At 31.5% G+C, this 16,372-nt stretch overlaps 2 protein-coding genes across 3 annotated transcripts in view; one reads left to right on the forward strand and one right to left on the reverse strand.

Moving 5' to 3' along the window:
- The window catches only part of LOC122503418, a 51,757-nt gene extending 41,608 nt beyond the window's left edge, over window positions 1–10,149 (reverse strand). The window contains exons 1-3 of the mRNA XM_043613944.1: window positions 9,973–10,149; window positions 9,504–9,628; window positions 9,234–9,392 (exon numbers count right to left, since the gene is read on the reverse strand). Of these exons, the coding sequence (XP_043469879.1) occupies window positions 9,234–9,392; window positions 9,504–9,628; window positions 9,973–10,041 (353 nt within the window). The 5' untranslated portion in view covers window positions 10,042–10,149. The remainder of the gene's footprint in view (window positions 1–9,233; window positions 9,393–9,503; window positions 9,629–9,972) is intronic.
- Window positions 10,150–14,680: 4,531 nt separating this feature from the next.
- The window catches only part of LOC122503413, an 86,076-nt gene continuing 84,384 nt past the window's right edge, over window positions 14,681–16,372 (forward strand). For both annotated transcript variants that reach the window (XM_043613936.1, XM_043613938.1), the window contains exon 1: window positions 14,681–14,832. In XM_043613936.1, coding sequence (XP_043469871.1) covers window positions 14,773–14,832 — 60 coding nt within the window. In that variant the 5' untranslated portion in view covers window positions 14,681–14,772. The remainder of the gene's footprint in view (window positions 14,833–16,372) is intronic.

Here is a 16,372-nt window from a genome sequence, read left to right on the forward strand (position 1 = left end):
CCGTCGGGCCAACCGTGGCCCAAAGTTCGGCCAACCAAGAAAGTTTAAGTCAATTAAACTGTGTTTCACATAGTTTTGCCAACCGTTGGGCCAGAGTTCGGCCAACCAAGAAAGTTTAAGTCATTTAAACTGCGTTTCTAGAGTTTTGTTAACCGTTGGGCCAACCAAGAAAAATCAAGTCAATTAAACTGCGTTTCACAGAGTTTTGCCAACCGTTGGGCCAACCGTTGCCCAGAGTTCGGCCAACCAAGAAAGTTTAAGTCAATTAAACTGCGTTTCACAGAGTTTTGCCAACCAAGAAAGTTTAAGTCAATTAAACTGCGTTTCACAGAGTTTTGCCAACCGTTGGGCCAACCGTGGCCCAGAGTTCGGCCAACCAAGAAAGTTTAAGTCATTTAAACTGCGTTTCTAGAGTTTTGCCAACCGTTGGGCCAACCGTTGCCCAGAGTTCGGCCAACCAAGAAAAATCAAGTCAATTAAACTGCGTTTCACAGAGTTTTGCCAACCGTTGGGCCAACCGTTGCCCAGAGTTCGGCCAATCGAAACTGAAAGTCTTTTAAACTACGTTTGGATAAGTTGTGCCAACCTTTGTCGCCAAAGTTGGCCCGACGGTTGGTTAAACTCTGCATTTAATGGTTGGCTTGCAAAGTCGGGCCAACTGTGGGCACAAGTACTTGCCAAAGTTGGGCAAACTCTGGCAACCAAAACTTTGCTTGCCAAAGTTAGGCCAACCTTGGGCCAACCTTCAAACTCTGGCGGCCAACCTAAATTCGCACCTGGATATGTTTAATCCATAGGACGTAACATATGTTAAATTGTTATTATTAAATTTAATAAAAATAAAAAATGAACAACTAAACAGTAAAATATTAATTTTTTTTAATAAATTTATATTTATAAACATTCATAAACTTTTTTTATAATTTTTTTTAAGTTTATGTCAGAAAAGCAATGTTGGCAAAGAGCGTTGTGAACAATTTTTCTATACTCAGCCAGCACTTGCCGCCGTGGCTTGTCCAAGCTTTGGCGAAACAAAAATTCTATACTGCGCCAGCACTAATTGTCGAGGCTCGGCTAGACTACGCCGAACAATCGTCTGAGTACTAAGCCAGTGGTGAACATCGGCACTACACTGGCATTTCCCATTTGGATTCAATTTTAGTTTTCATATTGATTTTTCCAAATCATCTAAGGTATAAAAACGTGTTCCCGATAGTTTTAGTTTGAAAATATGTTTTGAGTTTTAAGATTTTTGGTATTTTTTGATTCAAAATGGCGCCTGAAAAAAAAACAATTTTCCAAAATTCAACACAGGATGGATACAATTTTCAAAAGTTCATGAAACCGCTTGAAACTTGTTACTCGGGGGTTTTCAAGGTCGTTGATTACGAATCAAAAGTCAAATTTTAAAAATTCAAAATGGCGGATGCAATATGGCGGACGACAATATTAAAAATTTATCGTATTGGCTTCAAATTTGTTACTCGGGGGTTTTCGGGGTCACTGATTACAAATCTGAAGACAGATTTTAAAAATTCAAAATGGCGGCTCCAATATGGCGGACGACAATATTAAAACTTCATATATTGGCTTCAAATTTGTTACTTGGGGGTTTTCGGGGTCGCTGATTACGAATCTAAAGTCATATTTTCAAAATTCAATATGGCGGATCTAATATGGCGGACGACAATATTAAAACTTCATATATTAGCTTCAAATTTGTTGCTCGGGGGTTTTTGGTATTGCTGATTATGAATCTGAAGTCAGATTTTAAAACTTTAAAATGTCGGATCACTTAGGTACTAATTTCTCGAAAACCACTTCACGGATATGGTTTTTTTAAAATACTTGTACATCAATGAACTGTTATGTGGTCTTTCGGTTTTACAAATAAATTAGTTTATTTAAAGTTGTTTGCTTATTTAACAAAAAAATCAAGAAAACGGGTAATTATTTTTTCAAAATGGCACGGAAAATTCAAAAATAAATATTTGTCTTTATCGAACGATCAGATTTTAGTCCTTTGTATATAGGGTTGTGAGTGATGAAACGTTTCATTGAAACAATGAAACTTTCATTTGAAAGTATTTCAATGTTTCATAAGCGAAAGTTTCATTACTTTCATGAAACATTGAAGAACCAATAATTAAGCTTTATATGCACATGCGCAGTTGTCAGTTTAGGTTAGATAATCTCTAGAAATTTTAGGTTAGTTCGAAACAGTTTTATGAAAATTTTTTGTTTACATCTGAAAACACGAGAGTAGTTATGTTAATATTAACTAAAAATTACCTGAAATATTACCTCAAACGAGTGACTTAAAATTAAATTATTAATATATTTTTTAATTATTTATTTTATTTATAAAAATTAAAGAAAGATATTAAAGTAAATAATAATACTTCATGTTTTTGACAACAAAATATGCGTTAATTATTATACTTTCTTGCATTGAATTTGAAATTTCCCGCTTAAAACTTGAAACTTTGAAATGTTTCATGAAGCAATGAAACTTTCATGAAACATTTCATTTTCCAAAGTTTCATGAAACTTTACAACCCTATTTGTATATTAAATCATAAGAACAAAGTGTGATAAAAAAAAATTATTTGGAGTTGAGAAAATGGTACTTAAAAATAGTCTTTTTTAATGGAATTTTACAACTGCTCATGTTTTCTTAACAAGGAATTAAAATCATGATCTGCCTCAGAAAAAATGTCATCGGACTTATACTCAGATTCAGCAACGCCATCATGCAAGTAAGATTCGCCAGAATTATTAGCGGATGAAATTATGTTAGCATTGATATATTTTGTCGTCCGTAATTTAAAATTTTTAATATCTAACTTCAGATTCGTAATCAGCGACTCCAAAAACCCCCCGAGTAACACATTTGAAGCCAATTAACCCTTTGCCGTTCATATTGTGGGGTTAGGTTTTAACGAACATGTGCTTTTAATTCTTTAAAGGATAACTCCAAATTAATAACATAATAATAGAATTTATTTAAAACTTCAATAATCAATAAAATAAACAATTTAATTTTATTGAATAATTAATTTCGGATTAATTAATATTTCACTGATAATTACAGATATATAATTCTTGATAAATTCGAATTAAGAAATCGTAGTAAAACGAACAATCTTTCGAAGGAAGATCCAGGCGCGAAAGACCAGTGCTGACGATGGGTTGAAACTTGACTGAGTCTTGTACGCCCAGCGTGGGTAACCCAGAGTTGAAGCAGTCTTTATATCATTGTCACTCAATATTGGTTCAGCATGGGACACCAATGTTCGTCCCATGCTCGATTTAACACTCGGTCAATCTTCGTGAGAGGAGCTTCAACATCCAGTCTTTATTCAAGCTTGAATCAATCTTGATAGTTTATTTATTATACCGTGTGCACTTAACAATATTAGATATAAATATTTATAAATTATTTAATATTAAAATATTATTTCTGATAATTTTTAGTAATTTTTTATACTATTTAAAAATTATTATTATTATTATTATTATTATTAATTATTAAGTATAATTATTAAGTATTATTAATATTAAGTATTATTATTATTGTTATTAAGATATCAATTGGTAAATAAATATTAATATTTATTTAGTGTATAATATTTATATTAATTATATAAGATTCATATCAATAAAGTTAAATTATTATATATTATTTTTTTTTCTTGCACAGTGTAAAATTATTATTTCAAAGTTCAAGAGTTTCGTTTATCTGAAAAATTTTCAGTGAAAAAAATGTTCATTAGGTAGTAATAAATATTTATGCCTAGTAGTTTTACACTAGGTTTAACTGTTTACTGAATATTATCAAAAATATATTTTTCGTCAAACGCGCGCTACTAAACACAAATAACCTTGAGACTTTACAGCGCGACGTTGCGATTGTCGTGTTCCCACCATCCCATCTACTCAATGCTTTCCCCTCATGACGTCACAGGCGGGGAAAGCATTGAGTAGATGGGATGGTGGTATTTGTGTTTAGTCGCGCGCGTTTGACGAAAAATATATTTTTGATAATATTCAGTAAACAGTTAATCCTAGTGTAAAACTACTAGGCATAAATATTTATTACTACCTAATGAACATTTTTTTCACTGAAAATTTTTCAGATAAACGAAACTCTTGAACTTTGAAATAATAATTTGACACTGTGCGAGAAAAAAAATAATATATAATTTAACTTATAAAATTATCAGAAAAAATATTTTAATGTTAAATAATTTATAAATATTTATATTCAATATTGTACAGTGCACACGGCAATAAAGGAACTGAATATTGTAACAAGATTACTGAGACTTGAAACGAGTATGGGACGAACATTGGTATCCCATGTTGAGTGACGGCACTGGCATTGATATAGTAGATTAGGCGAGAAACCTTCCAGCCTTCTGTGGCCGAGCGGTTTAAATGCGTGCGTTGAGAACTTCCGGTATGCGTTAGGGGGGCGGGGTGCGTGAGTTTCGATCCCACATGCGAGCGAAAAATCAAGAAAAAAATGTAACGATTAACAGAAAAATTGTCTTTCTAAAATTATTTTTTTAAAATTACTATTCAAATGATATTTATTGTTAGTAATATATTCTTATTTATATGAAAATAATATTATAATTATTACAAATAATAACTTATTGTCATTAAATGTATATATACACACATACATGAATTAAAATAATAACAATAATATTTATTATTATTATTAATAATTCATATATTCACATTATATTGAATAAACTTGAGAAACGAGTAAATTTGGGAACAGTGGAAGCAGTCTTGTTTCAGTCCTGCGTTAGGCGTCCGCAGCATTGATTGAGCATTGATGTCCAATGCTGAATCAAGGCTCGCGCTGCAGTCTGGAATCGGTGTTACATTAAAGCTTCGATCATTCCTGCTCTCGCTGATTCACTCATGCTCAATCAATGTTGACCAATGCTCGGCCAATCTTTATAAAGCCTGAACTCGGCGTCACTTCGCGCCTGGAAGAATCTAAGTCATGCGCGATTGTCGTAGCAACGCACAACTTCGTGAATACAAATATATATAAAGAGGGGAAAAACATATGTGCGTGCGTGTGAAAATGAAATGAAATATAGGTCCACTTGAAAGACGAAAGGTGTCTCGTAATGTACCGAAAAATCACATTCGATGATAAGACACTCGAATACACCACAATATGTTACGAAATGTCGTCTAGAGTCCTTTTTGGGGCAACAGCCAATGAGAAGAGGCGTTTATGCTTATGTTGATAAGTTAGTTATGTGTGAGAATGTAAGTGTCTAAATTTGCAGGATCGTACCTTCTCAAAATTGGAACCCATTTATGGCTCATTTCATTTAAAATGTAAAATCTATGTCTCTTGGTAAAAAAAAAAGTTTTTAGTTAGCAAATGAATATTGTTTGGTTTATTTGATTAATATCTAACATACTCCAATTTTTTACTAACTTATAGAAGAACTTTGAGGTGCTTTAAAACGAAATGACAGACTAAAAAGTAGACTAAATGTCCCCTACTGTCCCTGTCCTCGAGGCACTTGCACTACATTGCCTCTAATAATTATTATATACATTTTTTTGTATTAGATTTATACAAAAATTCTTTATAATTCTTTATAAACTTCATATAAAATTCAAGAATATCATTTTAAGAAATGATTAAAAACATGTTACTTATTTTCATATTTTATATTCTGCCAAAATGAATTCATTTTTGCACACTCACTACGAATAGGTTACGCGCTTACACTCACTGTTTTACCGATGCTACAATAATAAATGAATAACCTCAAAACATCAAAGCGATTAGAATGTTCTGGTCTCCATCCTACAAATTATATAGTGGAGCAGAAATTAAAATAATTGATTAACGGTTGTAACATAGTTGTCCACTGCTGTCCCGTCTGTAAAATGGTAAGTAAATACTTTGAATCTCTTATAACTCAATTATTAGCAAAAAGTTTCAATATTCCTTAAGAAATCTGACAGCTTCTGCGTTGCTGTCTAAATAACATACTTAAGTTGTGAATCAAGAAAAGAGCAAAATGTCCCCTACTGTCCCCGTGTATTAAATGTACCCTATAATAGCTTTATTCTTATTATGTAGGTAAGAGTTTTTAAATTCAACGTATAAAAAACAGGAACTTAGTTTTATATGATAAGAAGTTATTTATATGAATATAGTATAGATATTCTTAATATAATATTTGTTATTTTTTATATACTGTTTCTTTTTCAAATGTCCCCTACTGTCCCGAAGTACCGTAACCAATCTTCACTCATTTTTTGTATAAAAACAAAAAAAAGTTTGTTGTCCACGCAAGAGAATTAATATTTATTTATATAAACGCATATTAATATTTACACAAAAAAATAAAAAAGTTCATTTATTTAAAAAAATAAAGTTGAACGAAAACCAAACAATAGTGATCATATTCTGCCAAAAAACTGTCTGCCATTAAAAAAAATATTTACAATGTTATAACCACTATTCCTTTCGATTTTTTAGAACATTAAATAATATAGAAAACTTGATTACACATACAAAATCGAAAATTCACATTTTGGTAAATTTGATTGTTAAAGACTTTTATCAAACATAAATATCCTATGTAAACATAACCTCAAAATCAAACTAACATCCGGCCCTGATATTGTCCACGTGATTCAACTGTCAAACTGCTTGTTTCTGAGGTGGGGAAAACTTAAGGGGCTTGTATACCTCCTCCGTTCTAAGTATATCAGAAACGTCCAGCGTTTTGATTGGCTATGCTCATAGAGAATTTCCAAAAAATTTAATGTTTTGGAAATTCTCTATGAGCATAAACGCTGGACGTTTCTGAATATACTCAGAACGGAGGAGGTATACAAGCCCCTTTATGTACGGCAAAGAGTTAATAAACTTTTAATGTTGTCGTCCGCCATTTTGAATTTTGAAAATATGACTTTAGATTTGTAATCAGCGACCCCGAAAACCCCCGACTAACAAATTTGAAGCCAATATATAAAGTTTTAATATTGTCGTCCGACATATTGGAGCCACCATTATGAATTTTTAAAATCTGTCTGCAGATTCGTAATCAGCGACCCCAAAAACTTCCGAGTAACAAATTTGAAGCCAATACGATAAATTTTTAATATTGTTGTCCGCCATATTGGATCCGCCATTTTGAATTTTTAAAATTTGACTTTAGATTCATAATCAGCGACCCTGAAAACTCCCGAATAACTTTCAATTGATTTCATGAACTTTTGAAAATTGTATCCATCCTGTGTTGAATTTTGGAAAATTGTTTTTTTTCAGGTGCCATTTTGAATAAAAAAATACCAAAAATCTTAAAACACAAAACATATTTTCAAACTAAAACTATTAAGAACACGTTTTTTATACCTTAGATGATTTGGAAAAATCAATATTACAACTAAAATTGGATGTGAAAAAAAATTACTTTCCATAATCTTGTATTTTTTCAGTATTTTTGAAAAAATAATGGTTAAACGTCACTTTTTGGAAATTTTGACCATGACATTCGAAAGAGCGACCCCAAAAACGTATGGATGTGTCCTTGTAGAATTTTTAATAATTTTTTTCTTTTAATATTATGAGCTTGAAACAGAAGTTAAAAATCAGCAGATTTGGGCGTTAAAGGGTTAAAAAAAATTGATAGAGCTAATGCTGTGTTATTAGGCCAGAAATTTTTTTAATTTTTGACTGGAATTTTATAAGTATTGACCTGGAAACCATGGAAAAAGCCTGGGAATTTTATATTTCTCATTTTGTAGCAACCATGTAAAGGCAGACTAATTTCTTTACGAATATTTTTGTGACACTCGTTTCGATCTCGGGGTTTTCCCTTGTTGATTCATGAAGTTGGGGAATTTTTTTTCATATAAGGAAATAGTTTTGGAATTGCGGTTTGTTTTATTTAAATATAGTACATAATTATAAACTTTTTTTCGTGTTTTTAACTAAAATTCTTCTATAAATCCATTATTTTTAATAATTTTTGAAAAAGTTCAATGAGAATTTACAAATTCATTTGTTTACAATTCAATTTTACAAAATTTCAATTATTCGTAAATTCTTCAATTAAATATGTATTAGAAAATAAAATGTTCAAATGATTTCAAAAAAAAATCCACGAATGTTATTAAAATTTTTTAATACAATTTTTGAAAATAATTGAAATTTTGACGAGAATTTAAAAATAATTTTGAACATAATTAAATTTGTGCGATAAGAATTTACTTTTGAAAATAATTGAATTTCTGCAATCATTTGTAATTTCTGTAAAATTATCTAAATTATATCGTACAATTTACGAATTTTTCATCCTTTTTCAATTAAAATTAAGGACCTTTTTTCAAAAAACGTACTTTTACGAACTTCAAGCAAAGTTGCGGACTTTTACGGGATTTATACGGACCTAGTTCGAGCCCTGGTGGTATTATTTAAAAATTCATTGATTCAAAATTTCAAAAGGTGGAAGAAAATGTAGGGAGGAGAATTCAAGGTTTTTAAGTTTGTCAAAAATCAAAATGTTTGTGGTAATTCTAGGCATTTAATATTATTCCAATACTTTTCATAAAAAACTCCTATAATTCCCTAACTTCCTGACTAATTTAATTTTTTTTCCAAACTTCCTTGACTTGTGACAACTCTGATTATTGAAAAGTAATAAGACACTTAAGAGTTTAGTTTTTAATGATGAAAAATATGTGACTGCGTCTGAGAAAAGGGACCTTATGACCAAAAAAATTGTTTAACCCGGGACTAATTGCATTTTATTTTAAGGACCTTAAAGTGTAAAAAACTGTCTAAATCTGAAAATCGATTTTTTCGGCATAAGGTCCCTTTTCTCAGACGCGGTCACATATATGGAACATTTTTAGAAAATTGCGATTGTCTTCTGAAATAAAATCGACAAAGCGACCGTTTTTCATATTCATGTGGACGTACACATATAAATATTGAACTTGAACAGTAAATAATAATGATGAAAATTTATGAAGGAACTGAGAATAGTAGAATAAATTGACATTTTCTGCTAATTTAATTTTAATTAAATAAAAATATTGTTTCATGATTCAAAGATGGAAAAAATATTCAAGAATGTTTGTGATAATTGTAAACGTATTAAATAAATAAATAAACAAAAATGGGGACAAAATTACGATAACTTTAAGAAAAGTAAAGTGAAAAATCGTACTTGGTTACTATTGATACTATAAGATTCACAGCTAACGATGACAGTTCTATTGAATCTATAAGATGATATTTTGTGATGCCTTGAATAGTTTCATCTATTAATCCATTTGTATAAAATGCATTTTTTCCGACAATTATTAACAGACATTCGAGAAAATCCCTGAAAAATTTGAAGAATTCTAGATAAAATTAGTAAGTAATTATATTTAATTAGGAAAATTAAAAATTATTTGGAAACATTTAAATAGAAAATAGTGAAATATTTTTATACCTGCTGGATAAGAGGTTTACGTTTTGTAACAAATCGCTAATAATTCCATTGTAAACTAATTGAGTAACTAATTCTTCACTGTTATTTTCACGTAAAACCTCTAATAAATAGAAAATTATTTGTGCCTGAAAAATATAAATTTAAGAATCAATTTTCAAAATTAGAACATAAAGTATTAAAAAAACTTTGGTGTACTGAAATATCAATTTCACTGACTCACATTAAATGTAAATAATAAAGAAATGTTAATGAAATGAGAAATTAGATTTATGGAAAAAATTAAATACATAAATAAAAAGTCAAATAAGAGTTACTTGAAATTTCCTTCTTAAAAATAATGATCTTCATATTATCTATTAAACAACTTACATATTACTTTCATTTAATGCAAATAGCAATCTTTTCACTATTTTACATAATCTTTAAATAAAAGCAAAAAACACATTTTTTTTTTTATGTTGTTACTTACACGTGTCTGCGATTTGTTTGTACTCAGTTGTATTTTCAGAATATCAACCACTTTATTAATTTCATTCATTTTCAATTCAAATTTAATGCAAATCAATGTTAATGCCTTGTACTTTTAATTTCTAAATTTACAATTCGATTGAGTTATACATTAATCAAATAGCAAAGAAAAAACTACGGTCTTCACTTTTTTTCAGATAATATTTCTTAAGGGGCTTGTATACCTCCTCCGTTCTGAGTATATTCAGAAACGTCCAGCGTTTTGATTGGCTATGCTCATAGAGAAATTCCAAAACATTAAATTTTTTGGAAATTCTCTATGAGCATAGCCAATCAAAACGCTGGACGTTTCTGATATACTTAGGCTGCGGTTACACCTCTGCAGGCTGCCTGCCTGCGCAGGCAGGAGCAACGAGAGTAAGGGAGAAGTTTGAAGTCACTGACTCTCTTACTCTTGTACGTTACCATGACAACCTGCAGGCAGGCAGGCTGCCTGCAGAGGTGTAACCGCAGCCTTAGAACGGAGGAGGTATACGAGCCCCTTCAGACCAAAACAAAATGTGAATGTGACTCAAGTATCCATATGTATTCGAGACGCATGCATATCCCCTAATCGCCAAGTCGTCGAATGATCAAATAGTCGAATGCCAAGTAATCGAATGGACAAAACGTCGAATGCTAAAAACATCGAATTGTCAATACGTCGAATGTTCAAAACGTCGAATTATCAATTTGTCGAATGTTAAAAACATCGAATCGTCAATACGACGAATTCTCAATTCGTCGAATGTTCAAAACGTCGAATGTTCAAAACGTCGAATGATAAAAATGTCAAATGCTAAAAACATCGAATCGTCATTTAGTCGAATGCTAAAAACATCGAATCTTCATTTAATCGAATGCTAAAAACATCGAATTCTCAATTCGTCGAATGTTTAAAACGTCGAATGCTCAAAACGTCGAATCGTCATTTAGTCGAATGGTAAAACCATCGAATAGTCCATTCGTCGAATGCTCAAATACTCGAAACGCCATCTGTTCGAATTATCAAGTAGTAGAATGGTAAATTTGTCAAATGTTCAAAACATCGAATCGTCATTTAGTCGAATGCTAAAAACATCGAATCGTCAACATGTCGAATGTTCAAAACGTCGAATTATCAATTTGTCGAATGCTCAAAACATCGAATTGTTAATTAATCGAATGCTTAAATCATCGAATTTTCCATTCGTCGAATGTTCAAAACGTCGAATGATCAAAACGTCGAATGCTAAAAAGATCGAATTCTCAAATCGTCGAATGCTCAAATAGTCGAAACGCCATCTGTTCGAAATGTCAAGTAGTAGAATGGTAAAGTAGTCGAAACGCCATCTGTTCGAATTGCCAAGTAGTAGAATGGTAAAGTAGTCGAATGTTCAAAACGTCGAATGATAAAAATGTCGAATGCTCAGAACATCGAACTGTTAATTCATCGAATGCTCAAAACGTCGAATGATAAAAACGTCGAATGCTAAAAACATCGAATCGTCAAAAGTTCGAAAAAGTTCTTTGTCTTCAGTAGACATTAACTTAAAACAAAGAACTTTTTCGAACTTTTGACGATTCGATGTTTTTAGCATTCGACGTTTTTATCATTCGACGTTTTGAGCATTCGACGAATTAACAGTTCGATGTTCTGAGCATTCGACGTTTTGAACATTCGACTACTTTACCATTCTACTACTTGGCAATTCGAACAGATGGCGTTTCGACTACTTTACCATTCTACTACTTGACATTTCGAACAGATGGCGTTTCGACTATTTGAGCATTCGACGATTTGAGAATTCGATGTTTTTAGCATTCTACGTTTTGATCATTCGACGTTTTGAACATTCGACGAATGGAAAATTCGATGATTTAAGCATTCGATGAATTAACAATTCGATGTTTTTAGCATTCAAAGAATTGACGATTCGATGTTTTTATCATTCGACTAAATGACACAATAGCACAATAGGTTCGCGAACGCAAAGCATGAGTTAGAAAAGGACAGAGATATATTTGTGTCCTTGTCTATCTCATGTGTCTCGTTCGCGAACGACTCTCGCGAACCTATTGTGCGTTGGACTTTACTATTACGTTCCGTTCAAGGTGCTATTGTGAACTCAACCTGAAAGCGAGACGCATGCATATCCCCTAATCGCCAAGTCGTCGAATGATCAAATAGTCGAATGCCAAGTAATCGAATGGACAAAACGTCGAATGCTAAAAACATCGAATCGGCATTTAGTCGAATGCTTAAAACATCGAATTGTCAATACGTCGAATGTTCAAAACGTCGAATTATCAATTCGTCAAATGTTAAAAATATCGAATCGTCAATATGACGAATGTTCAAAACGTCGAATTATCAATTCGTCGAATGCTAAAAACATCGAATCGTCATGTAGTCGAATGCTAAAAATATCGAATCTTCAGTTAATCGAATGCTAAAAACATCGAATTCTCAATTCCTCGAATGTTCAAAACGTCGAATGTTTAAAACGTCGAATGCTAAAAACGTCGAATGCTCAAAACGTCGAATCGTCATTTAGTCGAATGGTAAAACCATCGAATAGTCCATTCGTCGAATGATTAAATAGTTGAAACGCCATCTGTTTGAAATGTCAAGTAGTAGAATGGTAAAGTAGTCGAAACGCCATCTGTTCGAATTGCCAAGTAGTAGAATGGTAAAGTAGTCGAATGATAAAAACGTCGAATGCTCAGAACATCGAACTGTTAATTCGTCGAATGCTCAAAACGTCGAATGATAAATACGTCGAATGCTAAAAACATTGAATCGTCAAAAGTTCGAAAAAGTTCTTTGTTTTAAGTTAATGTCTACTGAAGACAAAGAACTTTTTCGAACTTTTGACGATTCGATGTTTTTAGCATTCGACGTTTTTATCATTCGACGTTTTGATCATTCGACTACTTTACCATTCTACTACTTGGCAATTCGAACAGATGGCGTTTCGACTACTTTACCATTCTACTACTTGACATTTCGAACAGATGGCGTTTCGACTATTTAAGCATTCGACGAATGGACTATTCGATGGTTTTACCATTCGACTAAATGACGATTCGACGTTTTGAGCATTCGACGTTTTGAACATTCGACGTTTTTAGCATTCGACGTTTTAAACATTCGACGTTTTGAACATTCGACGAATTGAGAATTCGATGTTTTTAGCATTCGATTAACTGAAGATTCGATATTTTTAGCATTCGACTACATGACGATTCGATGTTTTTATCATTCGACATTTTGAACAATCGACGTATTGACAATTCGATGTTTTTAACATTCGAAAAATTGATAATTCGACGTTTTGAACATTCGTCGTATTGACGATTCGATATTTTTAACATTCGACTAATTGATATAAATCGACGAATTGATAATTCGACGTATTGACAATTCGATGTTTTTAGCATTCGACTAAATACCGATTCGATGTTTTTAGCATTCGACGTTTTGTCCATTCGATTACTTGGCATTCGACTATTTGATCTTTCTACGACTGGGCGATTAGGGGATATGCATGCGTCTCTCGTAAATACCCCCTCGGTTAAATGACAATTCGAAAGCATTGAATTTCGTTCAATTTACAATTCATTTCAACAGAAATTAGTCTAAATTGCACCCTATTACGCTTTTCATTTTGGGGAACGCATCCCCTCACATGGGATCCCACCCTAACTTCCAAACCCTGGTCGACACCAACCAAAGGCCAACGCAAAATAGATCTGTAATGGAGAGTCCACAATATGTGCAAATATGTAGGTAGCAAGTCCAAGTGCAAGTGCGATTCCTATAACATTTAGCACACTGTAAAAAAATCTGCTGTAAATTTACTATGTCCGACGTTGGAAAGTTTGGTCACTATGTCCGACGTGGTATTTTTACACGCCGACTGTAATCTACATAACCTGCAAATATTTTTTGAAATAATATTTTCAGTCGTAACTTTTTGTATTTATGAAATATAGCCCAAAACTTTTTGTTATATTATTATTTACTTATAAATTAGCATATACTTTCTATAAATGTACATTATATACACTTTTTTAGAGTTATTTATAAAAACTTGAAAATTTTTTGAAAATCTTAAAGGAATAAGAAAATTACATTCGCCATGTAATTGTACAGATCGTGCGACGTCGGACATAGTGATCAAATTTTCCTACGTCGGACGTAGTAAATTTACACAAAACTATTAAATTACATAGTCGTATAATGTAAAATTATTAAAAATAGTAAAACTACTTTTGTAACGAAATAAATTTACTACGTACAACCTATAATTTTGATGTGTGAAATTACAAGTTTCGTGTTATTTTACACCAGATTTTTTTACAGTGCATTGGTTCGCACTTGCACTTCTTGCCTTTTGCACCTATAGTGGACTCTGCATAACCGGAACCGCAATCGTAAGCGTAACCGTAAGAATGAGTTAAAGAAGGATATTGTTTATCCTTCTCTAACTCATTCTTACGCTTACGGTCACGATTGCGGTTCAGGTTACAGATCTATTCTGCGTTGGCCTCAACCAAAGAAAAGAAAGTTGTAGAAGCAGCTTTAATACTGTCCTTCCGGTTGATCTGCGCATAGAAACTGAATAGAGAAACCATGCGCATAACCTAACCGGAAGAATAGCATTAATCATCTGTGTTCTGAGTGTATAAAGAAAACGAGAGACGACCGAGCTTGGCTTTTGTTTTGTTCAGAAGAAATTTGATATGCTCATAAAATTAACGAAATAATATCTTAAAAATGAAAGAATTTAGAGAAACAATTAATTTTATTAAACGTCAGTTTGATAGTGATTCAAGTGTAAGTATAATAACAATACTTATGAGGTTCTTTGAAACTCTCTCTGATGAAAATGGAAGTAGTAAAGCAAAGAATTTTCCTTAAAGAACCTCTGTCATCCTTAAGAATTATTCGAATTATTTAAAGTGCCAGAATAGACAATAAATAAAGTTTTGTTGGTGACGTTACAAAAAACAAGAATTAAATTGATTGTTGTTGATTACAAGAATACTTTATGTGATTGCAATATATGACTAAATTTAAAATTATTATTTACTAGCGACATATTACTCGCTCGCTAACGTTCGTTATTTTAGAGAAAATTCCTTAGCCAAATGAATTGCAAACAGTTTTAGGTTATGTAAATAGAATATCAACGAGTGATAAATTCAACTATATATTAGTTTTATATTGTGCTTGTAATGCTGGAAAATTGTTTTTTTTAAAGTTTTTGTGTTTATTCTTGAAAACCAATTGTCGAAAGCGAAAATAATACTGTATTTTCAGGGTATCTAAATGAAGCTGAAACTGGCAACCAGTTATCAGCATCCGCTTTTCGAAATTAAATTTTAAAGTTACCCCGGTAATTTGTTTTTACTGGGAAAACCCTGGGAATTTTTTATTAATTACTTTATTACGTTACTGGAAAAAATAGTTAAATTTTTTTCAACGCTTAATGTAAATTTTTTTTTCAATACATATTGTTTCTAGGGCTTGAACTAGGTCCGTAAATTCCGTAAAAGTCCGCAACTTTACATGAAGTCCGTAAAACTCCGTTTCTTTTTTAAAAAAGGTCCGTAAAAGTCCGTAATTTGATTTAAAAAGGATGAAAAGTTTGTAAATTGTACGATATAATTTGGATAATTACAGAAAAATTACAAATGATTGCAGAAATTCAATTATTTTCGAAAGTATAATAAAATTCTTCGCAAAAATTCAATTATGTTCAACAATTTTTTTAAATTCTCATAAAAATTTCAATTATCTTTAGAAATAATAAAATTCTTCTCTGAAATTCAATTATTTTCAATATCTACTATTTTCAAGAAATAATAAAAATTTCACAGGATTTTCATTTTTTATAAATTTCTTATCAATCATTTAATTATTTTCATACACTACCGTCGGGAATTATCGGTACGGCTGCACGCGCACGGCCCAAAACCATACCAATCTTTAAATCACGTTTTTTTTGTAAATACAAATGTCAGAAAATTAACAAATATACCATTCGAAAGATAAATAAATTCTACTATTAATAATACATAACTGAAAATTTTAGTAATTTATACAAAGATTTCAGCAATCGACAAAGGCCGTAGGAGTATAAGCATGTAAAAAGTGCCCCCTCTTGGATTGGGTCCATATTTAGGGAATAATTTTGACCTATTATGAGACTTATTTTCACCAAGTTTCAACTCGAAAAAAAATTTTGTTTTTGAGTTATACAATTTTTTTGAAAAATTCAAAAAAATTCAAAAATTTTTTTTCCCTCCAAAATGGTTGAACCGATTTTCATGAAAAAAATTTTTTTGTACAATACAATATGAACAGTTAATAA

The sequence above is a fragment of the Leptopilina heterotoma genome, unplaced genomic scaffold (assembly GCF_015476425.1).
Source record: "Leptopilina heterotoma isolate Lh14 unplaced genomic scaffold, ASM1547642v1 Lhet_260, whole genome shotgun sequence".
NCBI lineage: Eukaryota > Metazoa > Arthropoda > Insecta > Hymenoptera > Figitidae > Leptopilina > Leptopilina heterotoma.